This window comes from Nanorana parkeri, unplaced genomic scaffold (genome assembly GCF_000935625.1).
Source record: "Nanorana parkeri isolate BGI_ZX_2015 unplaced genomic scaffold, ASM93562v1 scaffold67, whole genome shotgun sequence".
NCBI classification, from domain to species: Eukaryota; Metazoa; Chordata; class Amphibia; order Anura; family Dicroglossidae; genus Nanorana; species Nanorana parkeri.
Window position 1 is genome coordinate 1,299,546 of NW_017306335.1, and position 16,973 is coordinate 1,316,518.

At 43.2% G+C, this 16,973-nt stretch overlaps 2 protein-coding genes across 3 annotated transcripts in view; one reads left to right on the top strand and one right to left on the bottom strand.

The window, feature by feature from the left end:
• WASH1 (WAS protein family homolog 1) overlaps nt 1-2,130 on the top strand; it is a 25,535-nt gene extending 23,405 nt beyond the window's left edge. For both annotated transcript variants that reach the window (XM_018576464.1, XM_018576463.1), the window contains exon 11: nt 1,721-2,130. In XM_018576464.1, the coding sequence (XP_018431966.1) occupies nt 1,721-1,860 (140 nt within the window). In that variant the 3' untranslated portion in view covers nt 1,861-2,130. The remainder of the gene's footprint in view (nt 1-1,720) is intronic.
• A 1,174-nt stretch (nt 2,131-3,304) lies between these two features.
• DDX11 (DEAD/H-box helicase 11) overlaps nt 3,305-16,973 on the bottom strand; it is an 81,979-nt gene continuing 68,310 nt past the window's right edge. Inside the window, exons 19-28 of the mRNA XM_018576423.1 lie at nt 16,509-16,612; nt 15,402-15,551; nt 14,367-14,435; nt 12,613-12,713; nt 10,126-10,210; nt 9,747-9,822; nt 8,313-8,467; nt 6,558-6,582; nt 4,573-4,606; nt 3,305-3,485 (exon numbers count right to left, since the gene is read on the bottom strand). Coding sequence (XP_018431925.1) covers nt 3,305-3,485; nt 4,573-4,606; nt 6,558-6,582; nt 8,313-8,467; nt 9,747-9,822; nt 10,126-10,210; nt 12,613-12,713; nt 14,367-14,435; nt 15,402-15,551; nt 16,509-16,612 — 980 coding nt within the window. The remainder of the gene's footprint in view (nt 3,486-4,572; nt 4,607-6,557; nt 6,583-8,312; nt 8,468-9,746; nt 9,823-10,125; nt 10,211-12,612; nt 12,714-14,366; nt 14,436-15,401; nt 15,552-16,508; nt 16,613-16,973) is intronic.

The following is a 16,973-nucleotide window of genomic DNA, read 5'->3' on the forward strand; positions in this document are numbered from 1 at the left end:
TTTATGTATATATATATATATATATATATATATATATATATGTGGAATTATCTTTAGGAAAGAAAGATGTGTACCTTCCACAGTTATCAATGGCTCTCATTGTGCTGAAATATGTCATTGTTAGACCTCTGCTGTGTGGAATGCACTGCACACACGTTACAGAACTGGTCATTGTTGCTGTACTTGGCACAACCAAGGCTCCGATCCAGTGTAGACTGTTGCCACTATCACACCACTAGCTCTTTCTCAGATTCCTCTCTGTATTATCATGCATTGTGCTCTCTCTTCCCCGGGGAGTCAGGCAATGTCCGTTTCTGGGACTGGATGGGAGCCTTGGCTGTACTCTGACGGGTACGGTTTAAGAAATCTAGTTCTCTTTTATATGCATTCCTCATATGGTTGGCAAAGATGACTTCCTGACTCTTCCAAACAAGATGCAGAACCCTCCCCTGCTTGGGCTTCTCTGTGCAGTCAGACAAGGGCTGGAAGACTAGGACTTGTGACAAGCTGCCACGATTCGTTGCGTTACACTCAGCGCTCTAGGACTTTTCAGTCACGTCATGTCTGCTCATAAAGCGAGTGCGAGGGGAAAAGGACACAGGAGGGGGGGACAATGCAAGACTGGAGGAGGGCGGCCGTCTACCGTGTAAGATCATCTGTGATAGACGTGCTTCCAGGCCTTAGTACTGTTGAAGGTCGGTGATATAACAGAAGAGGCTGGTGGTAGAACTCTGGGTACAGATTGTTATATATATATATAATTACACGCACATGCACTCACTCTTCCAGGTTTAGGAACTCTATTAAAGTAGAAGTACAGCCCAACATATATGCACATTTCCAGTTTAGAATATTCACATGTCATATTGCATCACATATCCCAAAAATAAGCAGATTCTTGCTCATGCTTATACCGTATGAAGACAGTGGGAGGAGCCATGCAAATTATTTCTTTATGCCTCAACAACTAAATGCACATCCAGAACGTTTGGTGTACAGTGCAAATATAGCCTATATTTGAAAGCCATTTATTCCAGTATAACTATTTTATTCTTGACACACTTGAGTAGTAATGATGGTTGCTATAGCCCATTTACAATAGTAGATCTGAGTGGTTTTTTTTTTTATATATACGGTTTTTATGCTTTTTCCTCATCTCAGTGCTGCTGATCTCCTCCACCCGCTTTCAGCCATTTCATCACATTATTGCTCCAGATCAGCTTTCTTATAGTAACAACGTAGATCATTTGTATCTAGTGCTTGAAATGTATCATTTAACATCGGGCCAGGCTATACAGCTGTCAAAACGAATAGCAAAGGTGAGTCACTGCTACCTCTCTGCTATCTTCAGCTGTCAGATACGGGATCGCTATTTAGCGAACCTGCATCTGAATGTAAAGGCTTCATTCTTTCATTAATGAAAGAAAGAAGCTTTTACAAAAGCTTAACTATTTCATTAATGAATGCCTCAATACTGAGGCATTCCTCAATGACTGGAACTGCTGAGAATCATCAGTTACCAGCATTACAGAGGCTGATATAACTCGGCACGTACAGTGTACGTGGCCAGTCATATAGCCACTTTGTGACGGGACGTACACTGTACGTCTCCCGTCACGAAGGGGTTAAATGGTGCCCCTCCTAACATTCCTACCAGACCAGTCCAAACGTTTCTTTTAAAAAAAATGTCTTTTTGTTTTTTCTTTTTCTCTTAATCTAGGTATTTCTGGAAAGGGGCCAGCAGCCGGAAATGCAGACTCTCCAGCAGGAGCTTTTGCCCGAATTTCGGACGCCATCCCACCATTGCCCCCACCACAAATGGCGTCAGGTGATGGCGATGAAGACGCGTGGGAGTCTTAAAGGCAGTTTTTACATTCTTGCTGGTAGAAGTGGCACCACCTGGCGATTTAGATCGGATAACTGGACCTTGAATCATAACTAAGCTCATTTTCTGAATGGAAAACATTACCATAGCGCCAATCATTGGACTACATTTTGTTGGACACTCCCAGAAGTGCTGAAGCCAGCTGTTGGCTGTGTAAAGACTTATCAGATTAGGGAGGTTCAGGGGAATATTTTTCTAACCCGAAACATTGACCATGAAAACAGCCACCACCTCTGATCTAGCAAACCTGTCATAACTTGTTCTTTTCCTGTCTGCCTTCTAGAAATGTATGAAAACAATGTACATGGTATATCAGTAGATGGAATAAATATGAAATATTTGAAGTATATGGGTTTTCTTTCAGTGCTGCAATTTCTGTGCATCATCGATTTTGTTCTTGGATTTCTCCTTACGTTGACTTTAAGCAAGATTCCTCTCTACATTGCTGCTTGAGCTAGTCCCTACATAGCAGGTATCCAGATTGGCCTTTCCTCAGCTTGACTTTGGAATGCTGTACCCAGACCGTGCTGGACTGGACTTTTGGGGGGACTAGCCTGGAATGTGTCCTTTGGCTACTAGATTCCATTATGGCTCTCTCTAGTAATTGCATTGCTGCTGAAGGTTAGTTGCAGAGCACTTTCCGGGTCTAGAACGGTGGCACTGCCTCAGCACTTGGCCTGTCTGTGACGACTCGCTCTGTTAAATGGGCAGGTTGGGTTGAGCATCAGGATCTACCTTGCTTTATGCTCCAATGAGTGCCTTTCAACTTTGCTGCTGCCGCCGGTTTTATAGTAGAAAGGGTGAATGTTGAGGGTCTAAGTGCTCTTCCACACCTTCCCCTGCAGAGTTCATCTCTGATCTCCCCAAAGCCCTTAGAACAGACAGGGCCTCCAGTTGGACTGACCATTTCTTACTCAGAATTAGGTCACCGCAGTCTACTCCCACCATCACCTCAGCATTACAAGTAGTCATTTTGTCCCTTGTTGATGCAGTACGCACTGCCCTGCATTGGGAGGATTAGCCTGCTGTCTTTAGCCTTGGGTCTTTCAGAGCCCCTACAGATAAAAAGATCTTTCTTTACACCCTGCTAGTTGGGTTCTTGGGTTCCTTTCACCCTTGGCCCCTCTTGCTACAGTTCCTGTGTTAGCGAAGCATTTTGCATTTGTTTTGTTGCAGCGAAATTCCTTGGGAACTTGTTTATTTCTACTGCTGATCTCTGGTTATGGAGGAGAGGCCCTTGCATTTGGCTGCACCTCTGAACCTGCACTGCAGGTTAAAGTCATCAGCGGGGGGCCCAGTGTATCACTATTAGCGTGCAGAACACTCCAGTCTCCTGTTCAGCTATCCTATCAAAATGTCTTCCAGGTGCAATGGTAGATCACCAGATGGGAGCAATCAGCATTACTGGAATCCTCCGCCTCAAACCAGGTGAGGAGAACTAAGTTTGATGGGAAGGATAGCGTAGATCAGGCTGGACTGATTTACCAAAGTCCCCAAGGCATCCACTGCGAAAGGCTGGCGATCCCTGATCCTGGTAACAAACCTATCCAGTTTGTTGTTGAACCTGGATGCCAGGAGGTCCATGTCCAGCGTCTCCCACCTGAAACAAAGGGCTCTGAGGAAGTCCACCTACTACATGGTCCTTGATAACAGGAACATACCCTACAGAGACCGTTCAAGTCCAGATAAGTTCAAACAAGAGATAGCTGGGTCTACCACAGGGACAGAACATTTTTGTTAAGGAAACCCTCTTCAAAAGGGTATTGCTGAGTGAACCATTTAGGAGAAATAAACTAATGGGTTTACACTGGTTGTAAAAGCTTGTACACAGGGAAAGTTTTGGCAGGTTTGGGCATTTTTAGACTAGTGACTTTTGGCAAGGCCAACACAGGTGGTTCTACCTGCAAACAATTGTGCACCTTGTCCACAAGGACAAAAAGTGTGTCCTTCAGCCTAGGAGAGATGTGTCAGGAGACAGGTCTTCCTGGGCTGAGTCCACGGAACAGCCCCTTCTCCTTCATCTTCTTCCTCAGGGAGTACAAAAGCAGACAGAGGAAGGTCAGAGGGAGACTCTTAATAGGTTAGACATTTTCCACAAACGCCATGCTCCGCTCCTATGATCCACCATTGCCTGAGACAGATGTTCAGGTACTTACTACTGTAGAGGCTGGAGGAGATCTGTGTACAAACACTGCAGGCAGAAGCAGTGACCTGGTGCAGAGATTTGAACCCTGTGTAGAATCTCAGAGTCGTAGCAACGTGTTGCCAGCTCAGGGCACAACAGGAGTAGGAAAAGGGCGGGTGCATACAAAGTGCATTACCCAAGGCTGTGTAAGCACCAGGTGGCTCCAGTCTATGGAACTTAAAGAAATGGTGCCAAAACAGGGTTTTGCACAGCACCTCCAGCTGGTACTAGACCTGACCCTCATGATGGCAGTAATCAGGCAGGAGTAGCAGTAATTTTAAGAGGAACAGGCCCCATCCAATGTTTGCCCACCTGGTGGGCATACCTCCCCAAGGGGGTCTCCAGGGACAGGATTCCACCAAAATGGACCACAGCCCTGGACCTACATAGCATACGGTGGCAATTACAGGTACTGCATAAAGTGCCAAGGTGAATGCCCCACTCAGAATCCAGTGCCCTGAGCACATTACAGGCCGGCCTGCCAAGGCTGTGCCGAGAATACCAATGCAGATATCTGCTTTTAGGTGCCACGGTGGCTATGAGCAGTTTAGAGAAAACTTGCTAGAAGAGTCTTCCATAGAACAGTGCAGAAAATGATGTTCTTCTATGATAGCAGAGAGTAGGTGCCCATTAGCTAAGGACACTAGCAAAAAAAAAAAACTGTTGCAGACTGGAAGTCAGGGGGAATATACCGGGCTGTCCTTGCTGCTTTGATTTGCCAGTGTCCAATCACCTGAGTGTAGTTACATAACTGGTTCTAGAAAAAAAAACTCCTTGTATGTTTGTGATGTATGATCAAGAACTACGGCTTTGTTTACATCCGCATGTCTTCGGTACACTTGTACTCTGCATAGCAAGCCTGGGAACAACAAAGAGGACACCCTCTGCTTGTGAAATCTGTTTTCCATAATTGCCTGCTATCAAACAATGTGGAAAGGATAGATTACTGCTGTATACCATTAAGTTATAACCCTGATCTGTAGAGAAGCTTAAAAATGCATAATTCAGACAAAAAAAATTCAGTCTATCAGATAACTAGATGGAGAAAAAAAAGTAGAAGCAAATATGGAAATTGCAACTAACGGCACCAAGAAAGATGAATTTATCCCTAATTCCTTCCACTCCTTTTCTATATTAGGATCACAGCACCCCTTGTGCCTATTTCTCCTAAGACCTTTCACTTTTTAAGGCGTATTGACTTACAAGGTTGACAAACAGTGTCCTACTACCACCCCTTCCAGTTTGGATGTGATTATATTCAGCTTCCCATAAGATTTTGAGACTCTGCTACATCACTGACTATTGGAAATTGTCAGTATCCTAGATTCTGTCAGTTCCTGTTACTCCAAGTGTCGCCTCCTCTCTAGTCTGATTACAGCACATACTAACCCATTTAGCACTTTTTTAGGACTGTGGGATTGATAGGAACTCCATTCAAATACTTTCTTTCATAGTGTCCCTCAGTTCTATTTTACCTCTCATCTTGCCCGAAGATACTTAAGGAACTAAGCGAGGTTATAACAAGACCGTTATTCCTCATTTTTAAGGACTCTCTAGGCTAAGAGTGTGGAGTCGTTCAAGAAGCTTTTGGACGATTTCCTGAGAAACGGTAATGTACAGGGGTACAAGTACTCCTAATAACGAGATGACTCAGGGATCTATGCACACACACACACACTATAGGTTGGACTTGATGGACATGTGTCTTTATTCAACCTCAAATACTATGTAACTATGTCTTGGGCAGTTGCACTTTGCTTTGTTTACAACTGCTCAGAGCACCATTTACAATGGTAATATTCTCAGTCACTTGTCATGTGATTGAGGAGTTACCATGGAAAATGATGCTCTGAGTGCAGGAGTGTGCTGATCTACACAGGACATGGACCACAGAGCACCAACTGCCTTCATAAGGCCTCATTCACACTACTATCAGCCGGCCCGTACAGATCCGTGCTGCGTGTACCGCCGTATCGGGCCGCTCACGGGAAGGACAGGTGCTCAGTGTGATTGTACGCAGCAGCCTGTTCTTCTCTATGGGAGTATGCGGCCGTACACTCACCCCAACTGCACGTTCGTGCGGGTGTCCGTACTAGTACACTGACAGGATGGATCCTGTCTGCGCCCGAGCACAGACACCCGCGTGCAGTTCGGGTAAGCGTACAGCGGTGTACTCCAATAGAGAAGGACAGGCTGCTGCGTGCAATCACACTCGGCACCTATCCTTCCCGAGAGCTGCCTGATACGGCGGTACACGCAGCACGGATCTGTCTGGGCCGGACATGGATGGAGAGGTCTTTGAGGCAATAGAAGACAAACTTAACATAGGTCTCTGTTCAAAAATAAATAGTTTAACATAAAAAAAGGGCATAGGGTCTCTAAGTCTTTGAACAAAACCATTTATTATAATAAATAACCAACAGACGTTTTTGTAGGAGAACAGCATATACAATCTTGAATCAGTAGAGGATCAGGATGTCAATGTACAATTTGCCTTCTTCATCTGGAAAAACTACAAGGGAAGAAATGAGAAAACATTGGAAGTCAGCAGGCTGATTGAGAATTAGTCCCAGCACACTGTCCTGAATACAGGAACTCTGACATTTGATTTCATAGAACAAATCATCCTCCCTTTAGATTTCAGTGCAATTTAGAAACAATGAATCTGTTAAGCATTCAGCAAGGATTTGTAAAAAGAAGGATCCGAAAGAGAGTGGGAGATGAAGAACATTCTGCTGATCCTTGTCTGGTATTGGCCTGCTCTATAAGGACTGGTGGATAGAACGTCACAACCCTTTCCACCTTCCTTCTATGTCTCCTGTCTGTAGAACCTGTCAGTCACTCTCAGACCAGGTACACAGCGGCTTTAGCTTGTAAAACCATTGTTGACAGCAATCATTTGCAAAGCTTTTAGGCAGCTTTATTGAAGCCTTTAACCCTTTCACAGCCACCAACATTAGGGTTATGTCAACAGCAGAACAGAGCTACACATAAACAAGCTGCAGGCCGCTACAGCAGATGGCAGCTTGTTTCATATTTCCTCCTGGCAGAAAAGCGCAGGATTTTCAATACACGGGCTCTCGGAAAGTGAAGTAGATGTACAATTCTATTTACTGGTGGGCTTATTAGTAAAAGTGACCTTGTGGTCACTTTAAAGAGAATGTCCCTGATTGGGCAAAATGACCGCTTCTCTTACAAGCCCAACCACTGATATTCTCCTTTGCCAAACCCAACAAGCACTTCCCGGTGTTTCTGGGTATAGGAGAGCATGTGATCTTCTCCCCTTCCTCCCAGGATGTAGGGCTTGGGCCTAAGTGGTGAAGTACCATAACATTCTGACTAGGGATGCACTGATACCAAGTACCGTACTCTGTACAAGTACAGATACTTTTCCAGCTCCAAGACTAGACTAGAGAAAAATTCAAAAGTTAGGGGGCCGCTGTCATTTGTAAGGAGCACACGGAGCTCCTGGGATTTGTGCATTTCTGTTTTAATGTACGATTTTGTTTTTATAAATAGAAAAGGATGCACCGATACCAGTTTTGCGAGTACGAGTACTGGTACTTGCCCAAGTACTCACAGATACAAGTACTGATGCATTTTTGTTTATTGTCATGTGACAGATTTTCTAAAACAATATCAACTAATGATTTCAGGACAGTGGTGGGGCGCCAGAACCAGGTCCCAGCTGCAACCTCTGCAACCCTGGTAGTTCTCATGAAAATGCCAAGTATCGGCACTGGTACTCAAAGTATCGGTGCATCCCTAATTCTGACCCCTCCCCATTCCATTCAAAAAAAAGAGGCTTTGGTTGGTGTTCCGATTTAAAAAAGAACTCCAGGCATGTAAACAATTACTCCTGCACTGCAAGCGTTAAGTGCTTGTTTTTGTCTAGGATCTAAAATTAAAAAGATACACCCACCTGATCCTGAGGCCCGTGGTAGTGACCGCTCACATCTGCCCCCTTCACTGCGGCTATGGAATGTCCCACGGCATCCTCACATTCAATGCAAGTCAATAGATGTGATGATCCTTAGACCACCATGAGCAAAGAAGAGCCGTCGGAGACTGGTCTAGCATCAAGGCGGAACTGATGATTAGGTGAGTATATCTTTTTGTTACTGAGACCCTAGACCAATATGAGCACTGAACCCTTGCAGTGTTGGGGTACCCCCTACTGCAAGGGTTACTTTTTAACATGGCCGGAGTTGTTCTTTACAGTAAAAGGAAACGGTCACAAACCTTGCGTATTGATGCAAACGCAGGCCCAAAAGCTGGTTTGATTTCTGTGCTGCTGCGGATCCACTGTGGCAGCTTGGAGAGGATGGCAGGCCGGGAGTACCTGTGGTCTACAAGTACAATGGTGGCATAGTCACCTCGGTGCCGAATCGCCCGGCCTAAGGAGTCAAATAAAAAGTTATGTTCCACACAAATGTATGAGGTTTATTTTTCATGAAGATCTTTTTTCCCCAGAAAAATGTTTTATGATTGGATCTCACAGAATTCATTGCTAATGTCTCAATGTTCTCCCTTTAATCTATCCTGTTATATCATTATTTAAGGGGCACAAAGATGACTTTTTGCACCTGTGTCAGAAAATATGTATGGGCTGATTCAAACTGGACCGAGCATCATATGTATATTTGGATGTCAGTGTAACACTTCCAGGTGTTTATGACCTCATACTGTGATCACAGTAGTTCCCCTGACAATGTCTTGATCTACTTTTCTCTGCCAGCAGTATGGAGCCATCTTGGTTCAGGCATTACGCAGGGTCATCAACTGACTGGACTAAGATGCTGGCTCAGAGATGACACAATTGTATAAATCCTGGTGTCTGTGCAGTTGTTGGCTGTGTTAGCAAATGTCTGCCACAGATCAGCCACCACTACAACCTCTCACTTTGTGAATTGCTGCAAAGTTACAATGTTGCCGTCTGATCACGGGAGGAGGATACTGAGTAAATACTTCCTCCTGTCTGCATCAGACTGATGACACCATCTTAGCCTAGGCAACGCCACAGACTGGAACTCAAGGAGAACTTTTTATTGATAATAGGTGGAGCTTTTCAGAAAAATGACACTTTCTGTATATTGTGATATGTCAGGAATGTTTTTCATGTAGACTTGTAAAGGTGCTGATGGGTCCAATGTGATAAGGTAATTAGCAACGAATGCTTAGCCTGCAGATACCAAGTAGCAACCAGTTTCATCGCTCTAACTAGGAATGCACAAATACAATTTTTTCCGGTAACGAGTACCGATCTTTATCTTTCGGTACTTGCCGATACCGAAGCCGGCTCCATGCTGTTTGGCCAGCTCAAAGCTGATTGGCCAGGAAGCCGGCTCCATGCTGTTTGGCCTGCTCAATGCCGATTGGCCAGGGCGCCGTGTCATTACCGACCGCCCTGCTTCCTGATCGCCTGGGAAGCAGACTCCATGCTGTTTGGCCGGCTTAATGCTTATTGGCTGGGAGGCCGTTATCGGCCCGGATATTGATACTAGTATCGGTACATCCCTAGTTCTAACTATTTCATGTAAGTGAAGAAAAGTGCAATCTAGTGATTTGAGTTACCGCGTATGGTACATGAACATCTGGAAACAAGTATTGATAGGAATATTTCTGCCCGCTCAGTAATGTGGCATTCTGGATACAAATCTTGTGTATGACACTTACCAATGGACTGATTGACGGCTTTCATGCACAGGTTCTCCAGGAGGGCTCTGCCTGCAGATACCCCATTTGTCTTGGGCTGGGTAATTGAAGAAAAAAGATGAGACATGGAAAAACAATGAGATATGGAAAGAATAGCCTTCCCACCTCTACCCTGTGGAGTACATCCCCCTAATGCTTGCCTATAATCTATATAAATAACACATGAAGTTATATGTACACGGGCATTTGTTTGCATCAGAACCCATTTGCATCCATACAAGTCGATGAAAATACAGAAGCAGCTTAGACTGATGTCAGAAGAATCTCAAACACAAGTTTAAAGCACCTGAAACATGCTGCATTTGCCCATCTACATGCACCTATTTAGGAGTCTCCTTACCAATGTTTTATCGAGATATGACATTTTTTCCTGTAGCTCCGGTGATCGGATATTCGGGTACGGCATGCCAACCATCACAACACACCTGAGACAAAGCCACATAGATCATTAAGAAAACAGTCACATGATAACTGAAGACAAAGCAGGGAAAAGTGACAGGTTCTCTTGCTAACCTACCCCCACCGATGCCTTTATCATGCTCCTACACTGCCCTGCTCATCACAGGAAGTATTGAACCTTTGGGTAACACTGCCTCCTACAGGAGGACTGGATACTGGGAAACAAAAAAACTGTAGCCAAGTCCAGGGTATAACCTCTCGTACTAAGAGCATGCCTCTGTTTTGTTTTTAGCAAAGCGGAGCGAGCATGATCATAAACACAGAGGGTGGGGCAGTAAATACACAAATACACTGTTTAGTATCTCATTCATTGAGAGGCAGGAAGTATTTAACCGAAATGTCCAACTGAGGAGGTGAGTAACACAGCAAACAATCAATAACAGGCTCAAGACATCAGATATAATGAGCCTGAAGAGATCTGGAAAAAGTATTAAGAAAAGCAAAAAAAACTGCTGGGGGCCTCCATTGGGTGAGTCTGGAGTTGGGCTTTAACGCCATTTATTTATAGATATTCTCCAAGCTGATGAGAACTTGCTTATCTGACGTACACTTTTCTTTCAGGGCTGCAGGATTGTTACCAAAAACATAACAAATGTTGGGTTCTTGCACTGGCTGATTGCTTGTTGCAGGTCAGTAACACACCACATAGTAAAGAATAAAGATGTTGATAGTCCTGGAACTTTTACTTTTAAAAAGAAAGTCAGCAATGGCCGTCCCCATATTCTAACAGGTTCCCTTTAAGGCCTGCTATAGCCCCCTTCTGTCTGCATACTGCATGCCTGTTACCGTGACAACGCAAGGAAGATTAGGTATTAAAGACTTCATTTTCTTCCAGCAACTCAGAACATCACTATAAGGCTGGGACAAATCCCTGGAGCCATTGTGCTGATAAATATTATAGCCGTTTCCTTTTCTTTTCCTGTCATAGCCGTTTCCTTTTCTTTTCCTGTCATAGAAAACGCACAATCCCTGGGTTCTAGTCAATGGGCTCTCAGATGACAATTACGGGCTCCAGAGCTTTAAAATGTATATGTGTAGTCTCATTTTTAGTTGTATTTGGATTGTCAGAGGAATGGTAAATCCCCCCCCCCCAATAATTTGTTTTATCTTGCTGTGTTCTACTGTGGGATTCTCCAAAGTGAAGGAAAAATGTGCTTCTTAGGTGTCCCCATGGGAGGTATGCCCTCACCTTTCTGTCCCAGTGACAATGTTTATCATGACCAATATAGAGAAGGCAAATCTCCTAAGCAAAGACACAGACAGCAATAAAACCCCAACAGGGCAGGTATACGTTTTAAGGCTATTTTTGAATTGTCACATATAAGCACACACTGGTCCTGTGTGGCTCTATACTGTTTAGCAGTTCCTCTGTCTGTGTTTTTATCACATAACACTAGGGCTGCTACAACTAATTGACTAAGTCGATTATAATCGCTGATGGAAAACGTTGTAGACGTTTTCCATCATCGATTAGTTGGCCTGGTCGCGGCTCCATGCACAGATTCTCCTCCCAGCCTCACCTCTCACAGACTCGTCGCGCGCTGCTTCTCCTCCCTGCCTCACCCACCTCTGAAGGACTCGCCACTGCCCACCTATCCATGATCGGCACGATGAAGCAAGGAGGAGCAGGCGTGGGGGGAGAGCAGATGCCCTCAGACAGGCCCATGATCTAAGGGAAGAGGCAAGTTGCTTGAAGACTGCTGAGTAAGACTGTCTGCACCTTCCTCCCACATGGTGCTCTATAATGTATTGCTGGGATAGTGGGATTTGTATTCCTCTATAGCTGGTGGTACATTGGGCTATATATTATACAGCGGAATGTACCATCACCTATAGAGGAATACAAATCCCAGCAATACATTATACCCTGTATGTATAACATATTGCTGGGATTTGTTGTATTCCTCTCTAGCTGGTGGTATTCTACATTGCGCCGCTGTAAAATGTGCTGTTGCTGAGATTTGTTTTCTTCCTCTATAGCTGGTGGTATTCTGCATTGCGCTGTATAATCATTATACAGCGGCGCAATGCAGAATACCACCAGCTATAGAGGAATACAACAAATCCCAGCAATAATACATTATACAGCGCAATGCAGAATACCACCAACTATAGAGGACTACAACAAATCCCTGCAATAGTACATTATACCATAATGTACTATTGCTGGGATTTGTAGTCCTCTGTAGCTGGTGGTATAATGTGCTATATTGCACACCACACTTTTTTTTTTTACTTCTGCCGCTCCAAGCTTGCCAGCAATTCAGGTTAGGAAGCTGCAGACTCTGGTTGGATCATCTTCTCTATAGCAGTTTATGAATTAAAAACAATGGCAGAAATGTGATTTCAGTTTTGTCAGCACACATACCGGCCCAGGTCATCAGAAAAGTTGATTCCTTCACTCATCTTCCCTCCAACTACAGAAAAGAGAAGGGCGCCGGTTAGGGGCCCAGCAGACTGGCTTGAGAGCTGTCAGGAAAATATGATAAGAAAATATGATAATAAATCGGGGAGGGGATTTTATCAAAACTGGAGCAGTCAAAATCTGGAACAGATTTGCACTGCAACCAATCAGCTTCTCAGTCTCATTTTCAAATATTACCTGAGCAAACTGAAGAGAGATACTGATTGGTTGCCATGGGCAACTGCTCCAGATTTTGTGTGCTCCAGTTTTGATAAATTCCCCCCTCTATGTGTTTTAACAGAAATACACATCATTCATAGTATCTGTTATAGAAATTCTGACCTTTAAGAAATGTCTGCGACACCCACTGGCATGCCGGACAGGGATGAAACAGAGTTTAAAATATGGTAGCTTTCATCAAAGAGGCAGGAATTATTTCATTTCTGGTTACAGTTTTTAGAGAACCAGCTTAACAATTTTAAAACATCATTTGAAAATGTAAAAGGGAAACGGTGCAAGAAGAATATGTACAGAAAATATATTACAAGAAAGGCCAATAGCAACAGTAAAATAAGAAAACGTTTTTGATCAATCTAATGTATTAAAGTCATCGCCTCAAATGAATAACCCTTAGTGATCCAACATGGTTTAGATGGAAAATGAGAGCCGTCTGTTGCCAATTCCAGCAGCTTTTTGTTGACCCTCTAGGGCAGTGTTTTTCAACCTTTTTTGTGCAAAGGCACACTTTTTTCATGAAAAAAATCACGAGGCACACCACCATTAGAAAATGTTACAAATTTTTACCTCTGTGCCTATATTGACTATATATAAAGATCCAGGGGTTGGGGACCACTGCTCTAGAGGGTTTCACTGAGCCAAACCCACCAAAGCACAAGAGTTAAGGGGTGTTGGGTAGGAGAGCGAAGTGTTTATTTATACTTCAGCGGATCCACCTTTAATGTCTCTTTTCTAACTATATATTTACAGATGTTGCACTTTTATAGTCTGCCAACCAACATTACTGCACAGAACATAATTACCATTTGATAGACATCAAACATGGATTTCATGTATGCCTTCCTCAGAAAGGGTGATGTGTCTCGCCCACCTCTGGGGCATTATAGCATAGGCATGTGTGGGATTAAACTGATTGGAACTCTGTTATACATATGCAAGACCTGTTAAGCTCCGCTAGAGGTTTTATGGCATACTGATTTTACAATGGTGCTTAATTAAAAGTCTCTGGTTAAATGCTGTTTGCACTGGTTATTAACTCTCTGGTTTGCCAGATGTCTGCTAATGGGTTTAATCACAAAGAAGTTACCAGCACACCATAGCATCTTCTTTAAAAAAAAACAAAACACACCTTTATTGAAGGTTCAATGTTGTTATTGCAATTCACAGCTTTGTACAATTGTATAATTAGATTTCACTAAGGGGTTTAATGACAACAGGTCTGTGCCTTGCCAAAGATGATATGACTGGAATGTTATATATGATGGCCTGCTTTGTGTCTGTGGCTGACCGATCAATCTGAGGATTTTCCGATTTGTGCATTTTGTAAAAATAAATTGTGTTCCTATGAATACCTCTTCTCCTCACTGAGTTTGGGGTACATGAGACCTCATTATTGTCGCACTAGATATCCTGAACTGTCCAAGAAGCTTCATGAGATGAAATCGAGAAAAAGAAGAATCAGTGGCAGTTCTTTTCCTCACCTTGATGCAGCGCGAGTATTCGGACAACACTTGTTCCACCTGGTTGGCTTTCTTCGGCTCCTGAAATATCTGAATAGTGTAGTAAGACAGATCAGTGGAACCGTTCTCTACAGTTACTAAACTTCACATCTTCTACAGAAGAAAGTCTGCCTACAGGATATTGGTTTAAGATGAGGCATTGTGGAATTCATGAAGGGGGGCATTTCACCCCAAAAGAAGACAACTCGCTTAGTGTGCTCAGTGACCGCAGAAGCAAGATCTGGACTCTGCCCACATAGGAGTCTCTGGGGGGAATTATTAAAACATGTCAAACTTTGTTTCAACTAGAAAAAAATATGAGCTTTCAAAATATGTTCTTTTTTTAAGCCGTGTGTAAACAAATGAAAACTAAAAAACAAATGAAAAGACGCTGGATTTGTTCCTAGGGACAACCGCACTAGTTGAGATAGAACCTGTCCCAGACACTTTTTATTAATTCCCTACTCTGTGTCTGCCTCCTCCACTGCATTACATACACAACATGGATGCTCTAATTGCATCATGGGAGCTGAGCATTTTTTCCTTGTTCAGTTTTACTTTGCGATACAATTGCTGAGGTGGAAATGTAGCCAACGTGTAAGGAGTAGAATCCTTACTTGTGGCTGGCAGAGGCAGCATTTTGGGCACCAGGGCTGCAGAAAGAAACCCTGTGTAAGCTATGAACTGATTTTCCAGAACTTATACACAGGTAAGCTCCTTCCCCACCCCCATCTGACAGTGCTGAGCCAATCACAAGGCTTCACCACTGAACAATGTGGCAGGGGATTTATGAAAGGTGAGTATGTGCTGCTGGGAAAGTGGAGATCTAGTGACCTTTATACTTCACCCTAAATGGGAAAAGGAAAGGGTCACTTCAAATAATCTTTACTTATTTATCCCCATTACTGAATGCTGTTAGAAATACAACCAGCAAAAACAAAACACTGTAATAAAAGAGTCCACAGGTAAAATAACCACACATGATTTTGTCACAGCAGCACAAGTCACTCCACAGACCTTTTTCTTGGCTGCCAGCCGTTTCAGCTGTCCCGTCTTCTCCCAGTGGTCCAGGATGAGCTTCTGGTAGTCATAGGAAGGAAAGAAACACACGAGCCCGCCCGGGACGACGTTACACAAGTTCACTAGGATCCTTCCAGTCTCATCCATCTGCAAGGATAAAAATATAGTGTCTCCAAATGACTAAAGCTCCTGCTGGTTTCCAGGAGAAAGGGAGGCCTGCACACTATATGCAAGGGAAGAAGGACCGCCAGAACAATCAACAACGTATGACAGTCTGTTGCCAATGGCAAGCTTATTACTTTAATTTTATTATCTGTAGTAGGAATCTAAAAAGTGTTAACCCCTTTGTGACCAGAAATTCAGGTAAACAGCTAAACTATACAATAAAATACATATACTGAAGATAGTTTGTCTGCCAAAGGATTTGCATTTCTGTCCATCCACTCTTATTTCTACTGCAGTTGAGTAACACAGATAGGTCAGATTGAGTAAACAGACTGATAAGCTCTGCTCTCTCTTTCTATTGGCATGTTCTAAATACTGATGTACAGGAGATTACAAAAGGCTTTAAGTGAAATGCATTTAAATAAAACATATATATATATATATTTAACTGCATTCATATTTTTTATTATAACTGCCTGGTTTAAATCAGCTAAATACATTGCAGGTACATCAAAACAAAAGGATGACATTTATCAAGCAGCAAATTAACAACACAGAAGCAAATCAGACTGCATCTCACTTAGCAACAGGTTTACTGTGTATTTATGGCCTGTGCATCTGAATTACTGGGTAGCCAACTGTGACAGAGTTGCAAAAGTCTGTCTAAAGATTAGACAGATTTTCACTCTGAACAGACACACAATTAAGCGACCAGGGTCAGGTTAGATTACAGATAAAAGTTTATTACAAGGTAACAAGATTTGTAACCTTGTAATAAATCTGTCACATGTTCTTTCATACGGCTCCTGTTAAGCACTGCTTTGCAGTGCAACAGAACTGATAAATGTCCCTCAAGGTGCTGAAACTTACATAACTACATGCGTGTTATTTTATCAGTTTCATAGTGTCTTGAGGGAAAATATTATGAACTGTGCTTACCATTTCAGGTGAATCCCTCTTCTGATAAGTAAATTCCAACTGCTGGTTGGTTGGCCCATTGCAAAGCACTATGGGTAATATGTTCTTAGGTGGGATGACATGTCCTGTTGAAATAAAATTAGAAGGCACAGTGAGGTGGTCACAAGCGTAGTTTATCTGAGGTCAGAGAGGTAGCTTTCTATGTGTAAAGCCAAAGCTGCAAATATGTAGGGTCAGTGACAAAATGTATTAATACCACTGGATTAGCATAGAAGCCGGGCAATCAGTATTTTTAGAAAGAGGTCAGCGATGGCAGCCTGCATGTACCCTCTAGACAAGTTAATACTCACTATGTTATAAAACAGGTGTCTCAGAAGTGGAACCAAGAAAAAAATGTATGGATATGTAGCCCAAAATCCAAAGCAGATCTTACATTTCTAAAGAACCCCAGGGCACAGGTCCCCCCTACTGACAAAGCTTGGAATT